General features: G+C 47.4%; 1 protein-coding gene across 1 annotated transcript in view; it reads left to right on the forward strand.

Annotated features, from left to right (window-relative positions):
• Nucleotides 1-20,634, forward strand: part of epb41l2 (erythrocyte membrane protein band 4.1-like 2) — a 165,497-nt gene extending 144,863 nt beyond the window's left edge. The window contains 3 exon segments of the mRNA XM_085997140.1: nucleotides 1,166-1,264; nucleotides 12,154-12,234; nucleotides 20,521-20,634. Of these exon segments, the coding sequence (XP_085853266.1) occupies nucleotides 1,166-1,264; nucleotides 12,154-12,234; nucleotides 20,521-20,628 (288 nt within the window). The 3' untranslated portion in view covers nucleotides 20,629-20,634.
• Nucleotides 20,635-20,876: the final 242 nt, after the last annotated feature.

Genomic DNA, 20,876 nt, shown 5'->3' on the forward strand with positions numbered 1-20,876 from the left:
ATCTTCCTAGCAAAAGGGGTGCAGTTTTATGTCATCATCAGTCTTGCTTTGCAGTGAGGATTGCAAATGTGCGCATACCATATAAATTGTAGTTTTTGCATGGCAATTTATATACTTCGATTTTTCCAAAGGTTTCCTCCATAGTTTTTAAACTTGTGAAACTTTTTGATGACCAATAGCTTTTTGAAAAATTAACTATTTAAAAATTATAACAGTTCTACATTTTGCCAGTGGTTTTACAACTAAGTTCCCTGCTTAAAGTATTAATTAAGATATTTCCTGTAAATACTTCTCACTAATATTGACTCTCTCTTCCTGGTGTGTTGCATATTCACTTTTCCCCTATCGAAGGAATATAGATCTTTGGCCACCTGTCATTATGCCTGACTTGCTGGAAAGCGGTCTAGGTAACAATAAATTCTCCTTTTGGTAATAGTCACGTCGCCACCATTTTTGTATTCATATATAAGATGGGATTTGCTGTTAGTTTATTGCTTTACTTATTTGGAAGATCTTTGTCCCCATGTGTGCCTCCTCAGTTCAAGGCAAGATTCAGAATTTGACCTGTGTCCTATAGCACTGAGTTTTAAAACAAATGCTGTACCATTATATGCTTTTGATTGTAGCTAATTACCCTGCCACAGCAAAGTTGATGCACTGTTTTAAACTTCTCCAACAGTCCATTCAAGAAAGTGTCAATTGCAGCATTCTTGTTTTCCTGAGATTGAATGGTCAAACATTGCAATAATATTCAGTTTATCCTGGACTTAAACTAAACTCGTCTGCTTTTTCTGACACCCCATGAGAAATCATGGGCACACCACTTGGTTTATTTATTAATACTTGTGCCTATTATTAGCTCCCTCTACAGTGCTACTTACTGTTTCAATAACCAGGCAATCAATCAGCTGTTAATAGTGTGAAGACAGTGCTAGTTGACTTCTTCCGTAATTGTTTAGCTCCGTCCAGGCATTGGGTGGAAACTTTCCTCGATGATGCTGAAGCTAAAAATTCCACCTAATGTGTATGCAATTGCAGTGTTTATTTTTAAAAAGCACTTTTGAATAAATGATTTATTAATCTAGTTGTAAATCCTATGTATTCAACAGCACTATTATTTTTGATGACAAAATTGATTGGATTTTCTCTTTTGTTGTATTTCAAGGGTGATGGCAGTGGAGACAATGATCCTGGCGTCCTGATGAGTGCTCAGACTATAACTTCTGAATCTATTTGTACAACAATGACAACCCAGATTACCAAGGTATGTAATATGTGGTAGACCATCACATCAATGTTTGTCCTGTATAATAAAATTAGCATAGTTTTGTTCGCATGCCTGTCATTAAAATTTACTACTCAATTTAAGCTCCTTTTCTCTCTAATACTAACATATACTGCTGAAATTTGTTGATGACTTTTCAATTTAATTACAGCAGATTATTTTGATTGCCCCCAGTGAACCGTTTAATTAACTGGAGCTCTTCATTTCAGTAGGTAGTGTACCTTTTTAAAAAATAAAAAAATCAGTTACCATGACGTGTGTGTCATTTTAAAGCAAGGTCGTTTAACAAGTAAGTGAATAAAAGTGGCATAACAATTTAGAATGCAAATGCTTATTCGTAATGTACTCACAGCAAGCTCCTGTAATGTCTTCTAAGTGAATGCGTTCTTAAAGGGTGTTCTGGACTTATGGACTTTTTACATGCAGATAGCACCCTCTGGTGGTGGTTATTGTGTTAGCAGTGTTTGTATACAGCAGAGGTCAGTTGACCTTTCTTCCTGTTTGACCCCGGAAGCAGTTTTCCTAGAAAGAACCTGGCAGTAATGGAGGGTCTTCCATGAGGGATTCCATTCTCAATCCATTTGCATCTTTATCTCATATGTTAGGCCAGATGCAATATCTTTTCACAAATTTGTTTAAGTAAAGCTTCAAAACAGCAAACGGCTTCACGAGGAATTATTTGAATAAGTGTTTAACTTGCTGGATAACTAGATAGGAGCACGTCTAGCGAGGCCAGTACAGTGAAAAGATAGCAATACGGCTAGCTGTGAAGAGTGGAGCAGCAGGAACTCTGAGTAAGCCTTCACCTTGTACACCCCACCTACCTCACATCAACATGTCAGAAGATAATAACGAAAATGCTTTGCAGCGAGTAGAAGACCTTAAACAGGCAGACGAAACTAGAATGTGACAATCGGTCTATAAGCTCCGGTTACTACAGATCGCAAGCTGGTTCACGGGCATCAAGTGGTTCTAGAGTAAGCGTGGCCATCGCCAAAACACGGGCTAAGCTAGTAGCAACTCAAGCCAGAGCTGCGCATACGAACAGAGAAATAGAAATAAAAGTAGAACAGGCCCGTCTCCAAGCTGAACTCCAAGCTGACCAAGCCCGTCACCAGGTTGCATACCAGGCTGAACAGGCCCGTCTCCAAGCCACATTAGACGCTCTGCAGCAACAAAAGGAGATAGACACTGCATTAGCTGAGACACAAGTATTCGAGGCAGTTTTGGAGGGAGCTGATCCCGAGACAGCTTACAAACCTTTAATTCCCGTTCCGCGGCAGAGTCGACGACAGCGCACCAGAGATTACGTGAGCGACCATGCCGACATACAGTTTACGAGAGAGGGGGGTGAAGGCCTGCACATCTCTACAGATGCAAGCAATTCATATAACATGCCCCAAGTTGCCAACCAAGGTCAAAGTAGACAGCGTGCCTCAAGCCGCAGTCTCCCCCAGCAGAACGGAAGACACGGTGCAGAGAAATAGAACGCTGAATAGAGAAAGTCAGCAGCAAGCCCCCTTTTGTTTCCTTGAGACCCCCCAACAGAGCCCCTACTCAAGGCAACCCTGGCACAGGTCCCAGCACCTACGACCTTGCCAAATACCTTGCACGCAGCCAGCTGGTGACTACAGGGTTAACCAAGTTGGATGACAAGCCGGAGAATTATCGGGCTTGGAGATCCTGCTTCCACGATGCTATATCGGGCTTAGACCTGTCGGCAGGAGAAGAGCTCGGCCTCCTTATCAAATGGCTCGGCCCAGAGTCCGCCGGACAGGCATGCAGGATGAAAGTGGTCAATGTAGGACAACCGCCAGCGGGGTTGAAGATGGCTTGTGCGAGGTTGGAAGAAAGCTACGGCTCGCCTGAAGCCGTTGAAAGGGCTCTCTGACAGGTTGGAGAACTTTCCGAAGTTGACGAATAAGGAACCCCAGAAGCTCCGTGACCTTGGAGATCTGCTGTCGGAACTCTAAGCCGCAAAGCAGGATGGCTACCTACCCGGCCTGTCGTACTTGGACACTTCCAGAGGGGTAAGTCCCATCATTGAGAAGCTTCCATTTAACCTGCAGGAGAAGTGGCACAACGTGGCCTTCCCACCATTCTCTGCGTTTGCCAAATGCATCCGTAAAGAAGCCAAAGCCAGGAACGACCCCAGCTTCAACCTCTTCTCCCACCCAGCACTTGCCAGAAGAGACAAGCTTGACAGACCTGGAAAGACACCAATATCTGTCCACAAAATGCAAGTGTCTTCAACTGAGAACACCAAAGGTTCAGAAGAAACCTGAGGATATGAGCAAACAATGCCCTATCCACAACAAGCCCCATCCATTAAAGAAGTGCAGAGGCTTCAGGGAGATGCCCCTGGAAGATCAGAAACAATATCTCGGGGAACTCTATGTTTCAAGTGCTGCTCTTCCACGAACCATCTCGCCAAGAACTGCAAGGTAGATGCAAAATGCACAGAATGTGAAAGTGATCGGCACATTTCAGCACTCCACCCAGGCCCAGCTCCTTGGAAATCAGAGTCGCCTCCTCCCGCCTCAGAGCACGGCGGGGAGAGAGAGGGAGCTGCCGGTCCGGAGATTACATCCAAGTGCACCGAGGTGTGTGGAGGAGGAGTGAGCTCAAGAGCATGCTCCAAGATATGCCTCGTTAATGTGTACCCTGTAGGACGTCGCCAGGAATCTGAAAAGATGTATGCCATATTGGATGAACAAAGCAATCGTTCTCTAGCAAGATCCGAGTTCAACATCTTCAAGGTCAAAGTAAGTCCGTCGCCTTACACGCTGAAGACGTGTGCTGGACTTTCAGAGACAGCCGGCAGGAGGGCCTGCGGTTATGTTGTTGAGTCAGCCGACGGGAAGATTAGCCTCCCCCTTCCTACACTCATCGAATGTAATCAAGTCCCCGACAACCGTTCTGAGATTCCTACTCCGAATGCAGCTCATCATCACCGTCATCTGCGACGCAATGCAGACGAGATCCCACCTCTTGATCCAGATGCAGGCATACTTCTGTTGTTGGGAAGGGACATCCTGAGGGTACATAAGATAAGGAAACAGATCAACGGTCCACATGACTCCCCTTTCGCCCAAAGGCTAGACCTCGGCTGCGTCGTTGTTGATGTGTGCCTCAAGGGTGCTCACAAGCCATCTCAGGTGAGCACACAAGACTGTCATCTTGGAGAATGGTTGTCCAAGCTACCTTACCCCATGCAGCAGTCAGATCCGAGTGACAGAAGTTCAGTCATACGGCTCAGCCTCAGAAAACCCCAGCGCTGATCTCCACAGACAGCACACAGATGATGCTCACTGGAGAGAACCCGGGTCAATCAGTCTTCTGTCGCACCGCCAATGACCACAAACTTGCTCCATCGATCGATGACATGAGATTCCTCCAGATTAGGGACAATGAGGTCTCTCGTGACAGCTCTTAACAGCTGGGTTGCACCCTTACCCTTCCAGAACCCCAGACGACGGCTGCCGAACAACAGGGAGTATGCCTATAATCGTCTTAACTCACTCCGTCGCACACTAGCGAAGAAGCCAAAGATGAAAGCACACTTCCTAGAATTTGTCAAGAAAATGCTCGTCAACGATCATGCAGAGATAGCTCCTCCACTCCAGGAAGGCCAAGAGTGTTGGTACCTCCCTTCCTTCGGAGCCTATCACCCCAAAAAGCCGGAACAGATCTGCGTGGTGTTTGACTCCAGTGCACCATATCTGGGAGCCTCTCTCAACGACGTACTCCTCACAGGGCCCGATCTCAACAACAGCCTCTTGGGGGTACTCCTGAGATTCAGGAACAAGCCCGTCGCCATCACTGCCGATATCCAGCACATGTTTCATTGCTTTGTGGTGAGAGAAGACCACAGAGACTTCCTCCGCTTCCTGTGGTATCGGGACAGCGACCCCAATAGAGACATTGTGGACGACAGAATGCGTGTCCATGTCATCGGGAATAGCCCGTCCCCTGCTGTTGCCATATACGGACTGAGGAGGGCTGCCAAGGAAGACGACGACGACTTTGGCAGTGATGTGAGAGGGTTCATCGAACGAGAGTTCTATGTCGACGCACTGAAGTCATTCCCGACCGAAGCAGAGGCCATCAGTACCCTTGGACGAGCTCAGGAACTACTTGCACTATCCAACCTCAGGCTGCACAAGATAGCCTCTAACAGACCAGCAGTGATGGAGGCATTCCCCCCTGAAGATCGTGCTAAGGACGTCAAGGATCTATACCTCTTCACTGATGACCTCCCCCTACAACGTAGCCTAGGAGTGTCTTGGAACATAGCAACAGACACGTTCACGTTCCAAGTCTTAGATGCCAAGAAACCCTTCCCACGTAGAGGAGTGCTCTCTACAGTCAACAGCCTATACGACCCTCTCGGCTTCTTAGCCCCTGTCACCATACAAGGCAGGCTGCTCCTCGGGGAACTCTCCACACGCGCTGAAGAGTGGGATTCACCTCTCCCTGAAGAGATGGAAGCAGAGTGGGACAGATGGAGAGTCTCACTCCAAGACTTACAGGAGATCCAAATATCTTGCTCCTATATGTTTTTCTCTCCCTTAAATGCCCAATTCAAAGAGCTTTGTGTCTTTGCAGATGCATCCGCTAAGGCCATTGCAAGTGTGGCTTATCTGAAGGTCACCACTCAAGATGGACAAAGCAAAATCGGCTTCGTCTTTGGTAAGGCCAAGTTTGCACCCCAGCCAGACCTCACCATACCCAGATTGGAACTGTGCGCAGCAGTATTAGCAGTTGAGATTGCAGAGTTCATAGAAGAGGAGATTGATCTGAAGTTCGACAGCATCACATAGTATATAGACAGCAAAGTGGTGCTAGGATACATCCATAACCAAAGTAGACGGTTCTACGTATCCGTGAACAACAGGGTCCAACATATTCGACAGTCCACATCCCCCGACCAGTGGAGGTACGTCCCTACAGACCTGAACCCAGCTGACCATGGGTCTAGATCTGTAACGGCGTCCCTACTCAGCAGCACAACTTGGCTGTCGGGACCTGCTTTTCTTCAGGATCCGTCCCCACACTGCTCCGAAATCGACGAGTCATTCGACCTCCTCAACCCTGTTTATGACTCCGAGATACGCCCACAAGTCACAGCGAACGTTACTCAAATCTCTAAGGACCTAATGAGCACCAAACGCTTCGAGCGTTTCTCCAAATGGAACACTCTCATAAAGACGGTAGCACGCCTGACCCACATAGCTCATACCTTCTCCCAGTCTACACAAGAGAGTAGCTGCCATGGGTGGCACATCTGTCGTAAGAGTCCCTCTGAAGAGGAGCTCGAGAGAGCCACAATCCTTGTGATAGAGTGTCCAACACGAGTGTTACTCGGAAGAGTTGAAGTGCATAGCAGCAGAACGCAACCTACCCCCTCGCAGTCTACGGAAGCTGCATCCTATCGTCGACACCGACGGACTTCTCAGAGTTGGACGCATATCGCAGTCTCAACTAGGAACGAATGCAACCAACCCCATCCTCATTCCAGGTCGTCATCACCTAGCCACTCTGCTTGTGCGTCATCATCGTGAGGCTGTGAAGCACCAGGGCAGACATTTCACCGAAGGTGTCATCAGAGCAGACTGCCTCTGGTTGGTTGGAGCTAAGAGATGTATCAGCGGCACGCTTTTTCAAATGTGTCACCTGCAAGAAACTCCGTGGGAAGACAGAGCACCAACAGGTGGCAGATCTGCCAGCCGAGCGGCTACAAGTAGCACCACCTTTCACCTACGTAGGCGTAGACGTCTTCGGACCATGGGACGTGGTCTCACGCCGCACCAGAGGAGGACACGCCAATAGCAAAAGGTGGGCGGTGATGTTCTCATGTATGTCCACAAGAGCTGTACACATCGAAGTTATAGAAACAATGAGCGTCTCCAGCTTCATAAACGCCCAGACGGTTTTCTCAATTAGAGGCCTGGCAAAGTAAATACACTCGGATTGCGGCACAAACTTTGGCGCTTGCAGAGAGCTGAAAATGGATGGATCCAGTTCCAGCTCAATGTGGAGAAGTATCTCCAAGAGCAGAAATGTACCTGGGTATTCAACCCACCTCACTCATCCCATATGGGTGGCGCATGGGAGCGTATGATCGGCATTGCCCGCTGTATCCTCAACTGCATACTTCTCCAAGGTAGATCGTCGTGCCTCACACATGAGGTCTTGACCACACTGATGGCAGAGGTCACCGCCGTGATGAATGCAAGGCCCCTCATTCCTGTATCTTCAGACCCAGAATCGGCCCTCATCCTCACTCCGGCCATGCTTTTGACCCAGAAGACAAGTGTTCCCCCTTGTCCTCCCAGGAGAGTTTGGGGAAAGAGAACTCTTCAAAGAAGAATGGAAACGGGTTCAGAGCCTGGCAGACACGTTTTGGGGCAGGTGGCGACGAGAGTACCTCAACATACTACAGAGCCGACGCAAGTGGCAGGACAAGAGGCCAGATCTCAAAGAAGGAGATGTTGTCTTGATGAGGGACCAGGTAAAAAGGAATGAGTGGCCTATGGCTATCATTGTGAAGTCCCATCCCAGCCAGGACGGGAGAGAGAAAGGTGGACTTGAGTCATCAAAGAAGGAATAGCAAAGGTCTTCTCTCGGCCCGTCTCGGAGGTGGTTCTCCTCGGCCCATTCTCCTCGTGTTTGCGTGGGTTTCCTCCGGGTGCTACGGTTTCCTCCCACAGTCCAAAGATGTGCGGGTTAGGTTGATTGGCTATGGTAAATTGACCCTTAGTGTTAGGGGGATTAAATACGTGGGGTTACGGGGATAGGGTGGGATATGTGTTGGTGTAGGGGTTACGGGGATTGGGTGGGATATGTGTCGGTGCAGGCTCGATGGGCCGAAATGGCCTCTATCTGCACTGTGGGGTTTCTGTGATTCTGTGGTTCTTCTCTTGTCGCCAGAGGACTCCAGTGACAAGTACAGTTCGGACTATGTGGAGTCGTTAACGACTCCAGACGGGGAGTGTTCTGGACTTATGGACTTTTTACTTGCAGATAGCACCCTCTGGTGGTGGTTATTGTGTTAGCAGTGTTTGTATACAGCAGAGGTCAGTTGACCTTTCTTCCTGTTTGACCCTGGAAGCAGTTTTCCTAGAAAGAACCTGGCAGTAATGGAGGATCTTCCATGAGGGATTCCATTCTCAATCCAATTGCATCTTATCTCATGTTAGGCCAGACACACTATCTTTTCACAAATTTGTTCAAGTAAAGCTTCAAAACAGCAAACGGCTTCACGAGGAATTATTTGAATAAGTGTTTAACTTGCTGGCTAACTAGATAGGAGCACGTCTGGCGAGGCCAGCACAAAGGGTATAGGGAAATTGGTGTGAGCGAACTGACCCCACTTGACAGTGCAGGGCTTAAGTAAATTTAAGGATTATAGATAACATTTCTCAGTTACTTGTGCAGATGGGTCATGCTACAGTAATACCTATAAAAATACTGATTCTCCAATCTTTGAACACTCATTCAAAATAAGAAATTCTGCCATGCTGGGGTGGGGAGCCATATTTAGAAACACTTCCTTTTTTAAAAATTGGCTTATTTTCCATCAGATCTGCTGAGTTAGTGTCTCTTTGAAACAGGTTCCCAGTTCTTTTCCCTCTTTGAAGCAATAGGTTCTTTTTATGTTGTCTCCCACAACAAAGGAAACATTTTAATAATGTTTTGATTTTTCAGTCAATTGTAATATTGACTCTCTGGTAATAGATCATTCAAGTAGTCCAACCAGATGACAGCAGGTCACTTACTTCCACATTTCAGTCAAAGGATTCCCCAAGAAAGCATCTTCAGTTCAGTGTATGCAGAGTGATCTGAGTAAATCAGGCTCCAGGGCTTTCACTCAACGCTAATTGCTGCTTTCTGAGGCTGGCACAGCTCCTGCCAAAAACTCTACATCTTGGCTCTTGATTCCGTTCCTCTCCCTGGATGCTTACGGGTTAAGCCAAATTGTGTATAACCTTGGTGGCTTCTTTGACCTTGAGTTGAGTTTCAAACTTCACCAGCAAAATCCCTGCAACATCATCTGCTTCCACCACCATGTCATCGCCACAATCATTGAAACCCTTATCCACACTTTTTTATTACCTTTTTGATTATTACAGTTCCTTTCTTAAGTAACAAAAGGCAGCCTTCGGAGTTCTGTCCTTCACATTGATCTGGCCAAAAGTTCCGCCATCCATATCCTAACCTGCAATAAGTCCTGCTCCACCAGCATCTTTGTCGTCGCCAACCTTCATTGGCTACCTATCACTCAAAGCATCAATTTCAAAATTCTTGTCCTCATCTATAAGTCTCTGTGGCTTCTCTGCTCTTCACCTCTGCAAGCATCGGCTCTCTATTTCAACACTCAACTCTCAGGTGATGTGGACCATGGTGTCACATGATTAGAATGGATCAGTGTTGGGATCTTATTGGTCTAGAAGAGGCCAGAATGAATCGACAACGTTACTAGCTTACTGCAATATTGCATTTGTAATACTGCAAGAATGATGGGCACAAAACTTTTAATAATCTTCCGCCTGCATGAAATGCCATGAGATGTTCTAATATATATCCATACCTTTTTAAAAAAAAAAAAAAAAATCTTGCAACTACATGCATACTTCATCAATACCAAAACAGAGAATATAACCGATTTAATTATTTATTAATACAGGAAACTTTCTGGTATCCGGCACGCACGGGACCGACGTGGTGCCGGTTCATCAACAATTCCGGATAACTGAACGCTATAGTAAAAGATACGGAGCTCAGAGCTCCGTATAAAGCAACAAACCCTGCAACTTCAAAACAATCGGCACAAGTTGCAAGCGTCTCTGTAGCTTAGCAACAGCTTCAGCTACACCCTTGCACAGCAACAAATGGAGTAAAAAAAGTAATAAAAGTAAAAAAAAAAGTTACCTGAACCGACTCCTGAATTTTGCCGGTGGATAGAGCGTTCTGGTTATTTAGGGGCCGGTTAATCGAAAGTTTCCTGTACTTAAATGAATACCAAGAACTTAAGTAACAAAAGACCGAAAGTATAAAAATAAATGTAATATCTATCAATAAACTTAATACTTATTTATACCTCCTCAATATCAAAAAGTGATACAGACTGACTGATCAGTAGAGACTGGAAGCAGCAGGGGCTGATAATGACCCGTTACCATCCCCACAATTGGGCAATGCCTACGACCACATTAGGAATATATGGTGTATAAAAGGTAGTTGATCTGTAAATGGTTCAGAAAACCACACCAGAGATCATAAAAGGACTTGGGACTCTAAGTTGTGAGTAAACATTCATTAGCTGAACTGGTTTAAATTGTAGAAAAGAAGATTGGGGATAGAGTGGAAGGGAAATGGAATGACTTAGGTCTTCAAAATGCTGAGAGACACAAACAGTTAGAGTATAATTGTAGATCATGGGGATATTTTCAAAATCAACAGGTTTCAACAAGACCAGATTTTTTTTGAAACCGAGCAGTGGGCATATGGAATAGATTCCCAGCAAAAGCAATGGACTCTTCAGGGGGAAAACGCTAGACAAATATCTAATTGGGAACAGTGTTGAACATAATGGGGCTAAGTATAGATATGATTGTAGGCTCATGGTTCACATTTGTTCCTGTGCTGGTGGAAAGGGATGTTGTCTGCATGGGCAAGCGGCTCAGGATGAATTGTGGATAATGGGAATGAATGTTCTGTTTTGATTGCCTTTGGGGATTTGAAAGTATTTATGCATAGCTTTCCCTCAGAAGAATAGGTGGGATAGATTCCATGTTTGGGTGCATCACGTAAGGAGCAGGCTTGATGGGCCGAAATTGTCTTTCCTGGATTCTTAACATTGACACGGACTACAGAGCAGTTCATCTACCCTTTCAGCTGCTGTTGATGCATAGCTTCAGAGACCATAGAAAATGAAGGGATTTCATGCCTTTTTAAAATTTTCTATTGAAAATATTAAGCTAGTTTCTTTTTTAGACATAATGGGCTGGATTTAGCTGTAGAAATAACCGAGACTAACCGTGCTTTCAGTTATGAAAGTGTAAATCAGACAGCAACTTCCAGTGACCACACATGCGTAGTTAAACGCGGAAATCAAGAAGTTGCTTTCCGAGTTGCCCTACTCCTCCAGAAGCTTCGCTATAACAGTATCTCACCGAGAGACTCTGCATTGAAATACATGGAACGGTGTGAAGTTGCTTTACTTGTGTGATAGATGCACACTAAACACATCAGAAAAAATTAGGCGTTGTCCATTCCAATGTAAGTAAATTTTTAACGGTGTGAAGAGTCTTAATTACTGCCAAACAACCACTCTGGCACTAAAAATTAACTTTACAAGTGTGGAGTCTCATTCCTTCAGATTTTAATTATTGTTGGAGAATTTTTTTTTAAATTTCAATAAAAATGTTTTTCTACTACTTTCTGTCTCTCATCTCTCTCTCAATCCTATCTTTCTTTCCCTCTCTATTTTGCTATTATTGATTTGACATTGAATTAACTATTCTAACTGACACTTCCTGGTTCAGGCTCTGCGCTCTTCATTAACGATTCTTCAATCTGGTTAAGAAGATATACAGTTACTTGCCCTGTTCACACAAGTCCCAGATCCTCTATAGAGGGCGCTGCGCCAAAATGACTTTCTAATTGCAGTAAGTTCCAGTGCAAAATCCTGTAGAAAGTCTGTGGGTAAGTGTAATGAATTGCTGGCGCCGTTCGTCCATCGCTGAGAGCAAACTCTGGCCCAATAAAACTGGCAACAAAGGTGTGACTGAAAGAATGGCTTTGCACTGTCTATTTAATCATGGGAAAAAATTAGTGGACGACTTAATCCTCCTTTTCCTCAGACTGTGAAAGGTGGCGTTTCTGAAACGAGAATTGAAAAACGAATTGTTATCACAGGGGATACAGACATTGACCATGATCAGGTTAGTTTTTTCCCTTTTGAATTTAACTAACAGGTTGGTTTGAGTATTTTCAAATATTTTTCAAGTAACCCAGCAGTGATACAGTATTAGTTTGCAAGTAGAATGAAAGTATATGAATTTTGCATAAATGTATGGGCGTTAAGTCATGTTGACTGATTTTAACACAGAATTGTGAGCTTTTTAATGCTATTTTTGAACTCTGCAACATTTTAATTTTCTGCACTATTTTATACTTCACTCATCTAAAATATAGGCAACATTAGTCTTTAAGCTGTTTCTTCTGACACTTTAAGACTAAAAGTCATTTATATCAGTTAAAAATTGAATTTTTAATTGTGTGGGTTAAAGAAGATTTGCAACCTTTTCTCTTCCAAAATCTTTATTTAAAGCTCAATATAGGTTATAGATGAGCTTTTTTTTTGAGGAAGATCTTCCTCATTGTTGAGTCATTCAAATTGACCTAAATGTTTTTTGCTTTTTATTCTGGGCAAAGAATTAGAGGGAAAAGAAACATAAGAGTTCCTGAAGATCGTAGTCAGGACTATTAAGGTGAAAAAATGACTAATGTCTTTGAACCAGAGTTCTAGTGAACTTAAATAATCGGTGTATGTCAGTGCATCTATATTCCTTTCTTGATGTTGCACATAAACATAAGGTGTCTGCTTTAAAGCTTAACTACTACAACAACTTGACCATTGTATAAATATATGCCTTTGATAGCAGCAGCAGTGGTTTTCCAACTTCTATTCAAAAAGATCCCTTGGAATCATATCTTTGTCAACTTAGTTGCTAAAAGGAGCAAGGGGAAGTAATCCAAAAAGGCAATGTTCATTGGTTTTATACATACTGTTGAATGACAAAGTTCACTTATGAAAATGACACTTTTGGTGACTTTGATGTCATGAAGAAGGCCAATGAACTGTAGAACTAACCCTACTTTATTGGACAGTATTGAAGGGTTGGCCTATATGCTGTCACTAAATACCTTTACAGATCCATTTATCCTAAATAGCTATTCCATTGCTTTGTCTGCCCCCGCATTCTGTAGAGATGCAGCAATATTTTTGTTGCACGAGCACGAAATAGGCCTTCGAATTACATGTTGAAAGAACTGGATGCCCATCAAGCTGGATAATTTATTTCGTCTTCTAAAACCTGAGCAATATGTTTTGCTGGGGTACTGCTTTCTTCATTGCTGTCAATTGGCAGGAAGAAACGCTTCTGGAATGATATTATGGCAGAGCTCAATTTGGAAAAGTGGGGTCATTCACTTTGGATCTGAGAAAGACAAATTAGAATGTTTTCTATGGCGAGAGACTAGGAGCTGTGGAGGAGCAAAGAGATTTGTGTCCATGTACACACATCACTAGAAGCTAGTGCACAGGTACAGAAAGTAATTAAAAAGGCTAATGACTATGGAACAGCAGCAGATAAGTGGAGTTGAGGTAACATAGAAACATAGAAGATAGGAGCAGGAGTAGGCCACTCGGCCCCTCGAGCCTGCTCTGCCATTCAATGAGATCATGGCTGATCATCCAAATTCAGTACCCTGTCCCTGCTTTCTCCCCATATCCCTTTAGCCTTAAATATATCCAACTCCTTCTTGAATATATTTAATGAATTGGCCTCTACTGCCTTCTGTGGTAGAGAATTCCACAGGTTCACCACTCTCTGGGTGAAGAAATTCCTCCTCATTTCTGCCCTAAATGGCTTACCCCTTATCCTTAGACTGTGACCCCTGGCTCTGGACTCCCCAACCATCAGGAACATCCTTCCTGCATCTAGTCTGTCCAGTCCTGTCAGAATTTTATAAGTTTCAATGAGATCCCCTCTCATTCTTCTAAACTCCAGCGAGTACAAGCCCAATCGACCCAATCTCTCCTCATATGTCATTCCTGCCATCCCAGGTATCAGCCTGGTGAATCTTCGCTGAACTCCCTCCATGGCAAGAGCATCCTTCCTCAGATAAGGTGACCAAAACTGCACACAATACTCAAGGTGTGGTCTCGCCAAGGCCCTGTACAACTGCAGCAAGACATCCTTGTTCCTGTACTCAAACCCTCTCGCTACGAAGGCCAACATACCATTTGCCTTCTTCACTGCCTGCTTCACCTGCATGCTTACCTTCAGCAACTGGTGCACAAGGACACCCAGGTCTCGTTGCACTTCCCCTTCTCCCAATCTATTGCCATTCAGATAATCTACCTTCCTGTTTTTGACATCAAATTGGATAACCTTGCATTTATCCACATTGGGCAGAAGCATGGCAGATGCAGTATAATCACCCAACCTGTCCAAATCATCCTGGAGTTTCTCGGCATCCTCCTCACAGCACACACGCCCACCCAGCTTTGTGTCGTCTGCAAACTTGGAGATATTACTAGATCATAATAGCTGGGGTCCTAGGACCGATCCCTGCGGTGCCCCACTAGTCACTGCCTTCCACTCGGAAAAAGACCCATTTATTCCAACTCTTTGCTTTCTGTCTGCCAACCAGTTCTCTATCCAAGTCAATACCTTGCTCCCAATCCCATGTGCCTTAACTTTACACGCTAACCTCTTATGCGGGACCTTCTCGAAAGCCGTCTGAAAGTACAAATACACCACATCCACTGGTTCTCCCTTATCTATTCTACCAGTTACACCCCCTCAAAATTGCAGTAGATTAGTCGAGCATGATTTACCTTTTTTGTAAATCCATGTTGACTTTGTCCGATCCTGTCACTGTTTTCCAGGTACAGATCAGCCATAATCTAATTGAATGGTGGAACAGGCTCGGGGGCCTGAATGGCCTACTGGTGTTCCTATGATTAAGGGTTGTGGTCATCTTCATTCATCGGATGGAAATTATCTAAATACCCCACATAGATCTGCCCAGCTGTCCTTGCCTTTCCTGATGAAAGTTCTGTTAATATTTGAATTTGGGATGTGTGATACTTCACCTCGGACAAAGTTGTGGCGATGCCCAGGAGAGGAGTGGCTTTTTCTATAGCATGGAAATAACTGTCAAGGAACAAGAGTGATGTAAATGTCTTAAAATGTCTCAACAGTGGATTGGTGCTGCATTTCCTGTTTGTAACCTAGGCTCATCCCTGTGTTGAAAAATTTGCACCAGAGAATTCCGAAACACTCTTTGCATGTTTGTAGCGTGCTTTATGATTGATATGTACTCTGCTTAGTTTCGTTCTCCCGTGTTGCAGTTCTCTCTCTCGCGTGTTGCAGTTCTCTCTCCCGTGTTGCAGTTCTCCCCCCCCCGCCTTGCGGTTCTCTCTCCCCCCCGCCTTGCGGTTCTCTCTCCCCCCCGCCTTGCGGTTCTCTCTCCCCCCCCGCCTTGCGGTTCTCTCTCCCCCCCGCCTTGCGGTTCTCTCTCCCCCCCGCCTTGCGGTTCTCTCTCCCCCCCGCCTTGCGGTTCTCTCTCCCCCCCCCGCCTTGCGGTTCTCTCTCCCCCCCGCCTTGCGGTTCTCTCTCCCCCCCGCCTTGCGGTTCTCTCTCCCCCCCGCCTTGCGGTTCTCTCTCCCCCCCGCCTTGCGGTTCTCTCTCCCCCCCCCGCCTTGCGGTTCTCTCTCCCCCCCCGCCTTGCGGTTCTCTCTCCCCCCCGCCTTGCGGTTCTCTCTCCCCCCCGCCTTGCGGTTCTCTCTCCCCCCCGCCTTGCGGTTCTCTCTCCCCCCCGCCTTGCGGTTCTCTCTCCCCCCCCGCCTTGCGGTTTCTCTCTCCCCCCCGCCTTGCGGTTCTCCTCTCCCCCCCCGCCTTGCGGTTCTCTCTCCCCCCCCGCCTTGCGGTTCTCTCTTTTTCCCCCCCCGCCTTGCGGTTCTCTCTTTTTCCCCCCCCCCCCCCCCGCCTTGCGGTTCTCTCTTTTCCCCCCCCCCCCCCCCCGCCTTGCGGTTCTCTCTCCCCCCCGCCTTGCGGTTCTCTCTCCCCCCCCGCCTTGCGGTTCTCTCTCCCCCCCGCCTTGCGGTTCTCTCTCCCCCCCGCCTTGCGGTTCTCTCTCCCCCCCGCCTTGCGGTTCTCTCTCCCCCCCGCCTTGCGGTTCTCTCTCCCCCCCCGCCTTGCGGTTCTCTCTCCCCCCCCGCCTTGCGGTTCTCTCTCCCCCCCGCCTTGCGGTTCTCTCTCCCCCCCGCCTTGCGGTTCTCTCCCCCCCCGCCTTGCGGTTCTCTCTCCCCCCCGCCTTGCGGTTCTCTCTCCCCCCCGCCTTGCGGTTCTCTCTCCCCCCCGCCTTGCGGTTCTCTCTCCCCCCCGCCTTGCGGTTCTCTCTCCCCCCCGCCCTGCGGTTCTCTCTCCCCCCCCGCCTTGCGGTTCTCTCTCCCCCCCCGCCTTGCGGTTCTCTCTCCCCCCCGCCTTGCGGTTCTCTCTTCCCCCCCCCGCCTTGCGGTTCTCTCTTCCCCCCCCGCCTTGCGGTTCTCTCTCCCCCCCGCCTTGCGGTTCTCTCTCCCCCCCCCGCCTTGCGGTTCTCTCTCCCCCCCCGCCTTGCGGTTCTCTCTCCCCCCCCCGCCTTGCGGTTCTCTCTTCCCCCCCCCCGCCTTGCGGTTCTCTCTTCCCCCCCCCCCGCCTTGCGTTCTCTCTCCCCCCCCGCCTTGCGGTTCTCTCTCCCCCCCCGCCTTGCGGTTCTCTCTCCCCCCCCGCCTTGCGGTTCTCTCTCCCCCCCCGCCTTGCGGTTCTCTCTCCCCCCCCGCCTTGCGGTTCTCTCTCCCCCCCGCCTTGCGGTTCTCTCTCCCCCCCCGCCTTGCGGTTCTCTCTCCCCCCCGCCTTGCGGTTCTCTCTCCCCCCCCCCCCGCCTTGCGGTTCTCTCTCCCCCCCCCCCCCGCCTCGGTCTCCCCCCCCCCCCCCCCCGCCTTGCGGTTCTCTCTCCCCCCCCTCCCCCCCCGCCTTGCGGTTCTCTCCCCCCCCCCCCCCCCGCCTTGCGGTTCTCTCTCCCCCCCCCCCCCCGCCTTGCGGTTCTCTCTCCCCCCCCCCCCCGCCTTGCGGTTCTCTCTCCCCCCCGCCTTGCGGTTCTCTCTCCCCCCGCCTTGCGGTTCTCTCTCCCCCCGCCTTGCGGTTCTCTCTCCCCCCGCCTTGCGGTTCTCTCTCCCCCCGCCTTGCGGTTCTCTCTCCCCCCCCCCCCGCCTTGCGGTTCTCTCTCCCCCCCCCCCGCCTTGCGGTTCTCTCTCCCCCCCCCCGCCTTGCGGTTCTCTCTCCCCCCCCCGCCTTGCGGTTCCTCTCTCCCCCCCCCGCCTTGCGGTTCTCTCTCCCGCCCCGCCTTGCGGTTCTCTCTCCCCCCCCGCCTTGCGGTTCTCTCCCCCCCCCGCCCCCGCCTTGCGGTTCTCTCTCTTTTTCCCCCCCCCCCCTGCCTTGCGGTTCTCTCTTCCCCCTGTTTTGGTTTTAGCAACAAAAAAGTACTCCGAGCTTTAAATGGTTTTGCTGTTTTTACATTCATAATGCAAATTCATAAGTCACAGCAAAATGTTCTTATGATTTGAATTTCAGGTAAATTACCATTGCCCAGTCTAAGATTTGTACAGGTGGCAGGAAGAATTCCCAAGTCAATTAGATAGTCACTGTCTCCTTTCTTAAGCATAGTGTTGAACTATTGCACCCATTTCTGAGTGTTCTTGGGCTGGCCTAGGAAAAAGGAAGTGCTTTGTGATGGTGGATTAGCAGCTTTTTTGGGTTTCAGCACTATACTTTGCAGCGGCAGAGAAATTCTGAAGGAGAGCGTAACAGCAGTATTCACTTTCTGATCAGAGCTGGATATTTGTGTCTTTCACACATGTACTACTGTACTTCAATCTCTCAGCAGATTGGCTGAGCAAACATTTGGTATAAGGCCTCAGCTTACCCATCGATAAACTGCTTTATTTCATAGTACGGTGAACATACAAAATGGCAGTTATGTTGATCACACTGTCCTCCTCTAAAGCCTCTCCTATATTGTCCAGCTGAGTGGTATTGCCCTCGTTTGGTTCCATTCCCTATAGCCAAAGAATCTCCTGGAATGACTTTTCTTCCCGATCCCACAGCATTACCTCTGAAGTCCTCCCAAGATCTATCCTTAGCCCCCTCTTATTTCTCATCTAGGCGCTGCCCCTTGGTGAAATCATCTCAACACGTCAGGTTCTACATGTATGCTGCTGACATCGAGCTCTACCTCCCCACCATCTCTCTCTACTCCTCCCATTGTCTGTTGTCAGACTGCTTGTCCAACATCCAGTCCTGGATGAGGTGACATTTCCTCCAATTAAACACTGGGAAGAGGAAAGCCATTGTTTTTAGCCCCTACCACAAACTCCGTTCCCTCGTTGCTGATTCCATCCCCCTCCCTGGCCACTGTCTCAGGTTGAACCAGACTGTCCACAAACTCGGCGTCCTATTTGACCATGAGCTGAGTTTCCAACTCCATGGGGGAGAAATCCGGTATCACCCCGTTTGGGGTGCAATTATTGGCTGGGCGCAAAGTTTAGCACCTGGCGCTAATTATTGCCTCCGACTGCAAACTTGGCCTCTATTATCCCTGGAGGTGATTTGAGCGCTAAATCCGGCGCTACACACCTCAAGGCACTAACGCCAAGGAGTGAGGCGCTACCTCAGAGCACTGGCGCAGCTCGTGATGTTCAGTTAGCAATGGAACACGCGCGCTGGCCAGTTCTTAAAGGGGAGGGTCGATCTTGCTCTCCATCCACACCCTGCTCATTGCAGCCTTTTATCTCGGCCTGGAGAGATCTGTACATCAATTCTGCTGGAAAGATCAATGGAGAGGCCCAGGGAAAGAGCTCGGAGTGCAGCCCCCATAGTCTTTTCTAAATCGCTGCAATGAAGGTCAAATCAAAATGAACCTGCAAAGTGCTGCTCAGTACCCAAAACTCCTTCACAGCGTTGAATCTCTCCAGAAGTCACTCACACTCACTCCTCACTCCACCTCACTCTCTTTCTCCCAGAATGCGTGGTGCAAAAATGTTGCCGACAAAAAAAGACAGGAAGCGGCCGCCTTGAAATAGCGTTCCCCCAGTCCCTTCCCTACTGCAAAACGTTCCCCTCTACCTGTCGTTGCTAGCGGCAGGCGGTAAGGCAGGGGGCGCCACTCAATATCCGGTCCAGGGCGTTGCACACTCGACTGACGTCACGATCTGCGGGCGCAGAAGATGGTGGCGTTGGTGTTTAGCGCCGCCACAAAATGTCTGGTTAGTTTCACAAACGGTGCAAGCATTACACGCCCGGGCGCTAGTTGCTTTGCGCCCTCTTAACAAGCTAACGGGGGGCGCGAATCAACCGAATTTTCCCCCCCCATATTTTTATCACAGAATCATCTACTCCCACCTCTAATATTGCCCATCTCTGCCCCTGCCTCAGTCCATCTGTTGCTGAAACCCTCATCCGTGCTTTTGTTAGCACCAGACTCTATTACAATGTTCTCCTGGCCAGCCTTTATCTTCCATCCTCCATAAACTTGAGCTCATCTAAAACCCTGCTGTAGTATCCTAACTCGCACCAAGTCCCGTTCACCCATCACCCCTGTGCTCGCTGACCTACATTGGCTCCCGGTTAAGCAACGCCTTGATTTTAAAATTCTCACCTTGTTTTCCAATCCCACCATGGCCTCGCCCCAACCTATATCTGTAACCACCTCCAGCCATGCAACTGTCCGAGATATCTGCACTCCTCCAATTCTGGCATCTTGTGCATCCCTGATTTTCATCACTCCACCATTGGTGACCGTGCCTTCAGCTGCTGAGGCCCTAAGCTCTGGAATTCCCTCCCTAAACCTCTTCGCCGCTACCTCTTTTTCCCTCTAAGGCATACCTTAAATCCTACCTCTTGGCCATTTAACCTAATACCTCCTTAAGATATGGGTCTGAGTAATTAGTTTGAGAGCCCTCCAGACTCCCTCTAGCCCTTGTTTCATAATACATAATAAATTTAAATTAGCTCATCACAACAGCCAACATGGTGTGTATGTTTATATACTTTTCATAATATGTGGGGAAATCTGATACATTAATCCAAAAATGGTCAAGGAACAAGTTCTGAAAAGGGTAAGCACACAACCTTGAAATGGACTGCTGACCTTTGGGCAACCACTGATTTATGAAGGATACCTTCATTTGGAAATTTTGATTAGTTCGTTCTAAATAAACAAACTTTCTTTAGTTTTTTTGATTTTAGAAGATTTTTTCATACAAGATTAAATTGTTACATTTACTTTCCCACACAAATGTTAGTAAATTTAACTTGCTTTAATCATGCCATTGTTTGTTGTGTATTTTGACTTGTAACTTTTCTTTTCCAATCCCATCATTTTTGTTTGTAACTGGGTAGGCCTTGGCCCAGGCAATAAAAGAAGCCAAAGAGCAGCACCCAGACATGTCAGTCACCAGGGTAGTGGTACATAAAGAGACAGAGCTCACTGAGGACGGGGAGGAATAAGTTAAGGTAAGGGAACACAGCATCTACTGAGGCAGCAAATTTAATACTTAATGAGAGCAGATATTTGCTTCGCAACTCGCCATTCTTTTAAAAGCGTGCTTTCTTTTCTTTTGCAGGCTATTTCAATTAACTTGAGGGAGAAATGCATGCTTGGAACATGTATTGGTCCCTAGTTGTCTACTAGCTAGCAATGTCTGCCTATAATTTCACTTTTTTTGTATTTTGTCAAATCAAAGAGATAGTACTGC

The sequence above is a fragment of the Somniosus microcephalus genome, chromosome 9 (genome assembly GCF_052327205.1).
Source record: "Somniosus microcephalus isolate GS21.2 chromosome 9, FLI_Smic_1.0, whole genome shotgun sequence".
NCBI classification, from domain to species: domain Eukaryota; kingdom Metazoa; phylum Chordata; class Chondrichthyes; order Squaliformes; family Somniosidae; genus Somniosus; species Somniosus microcephalus.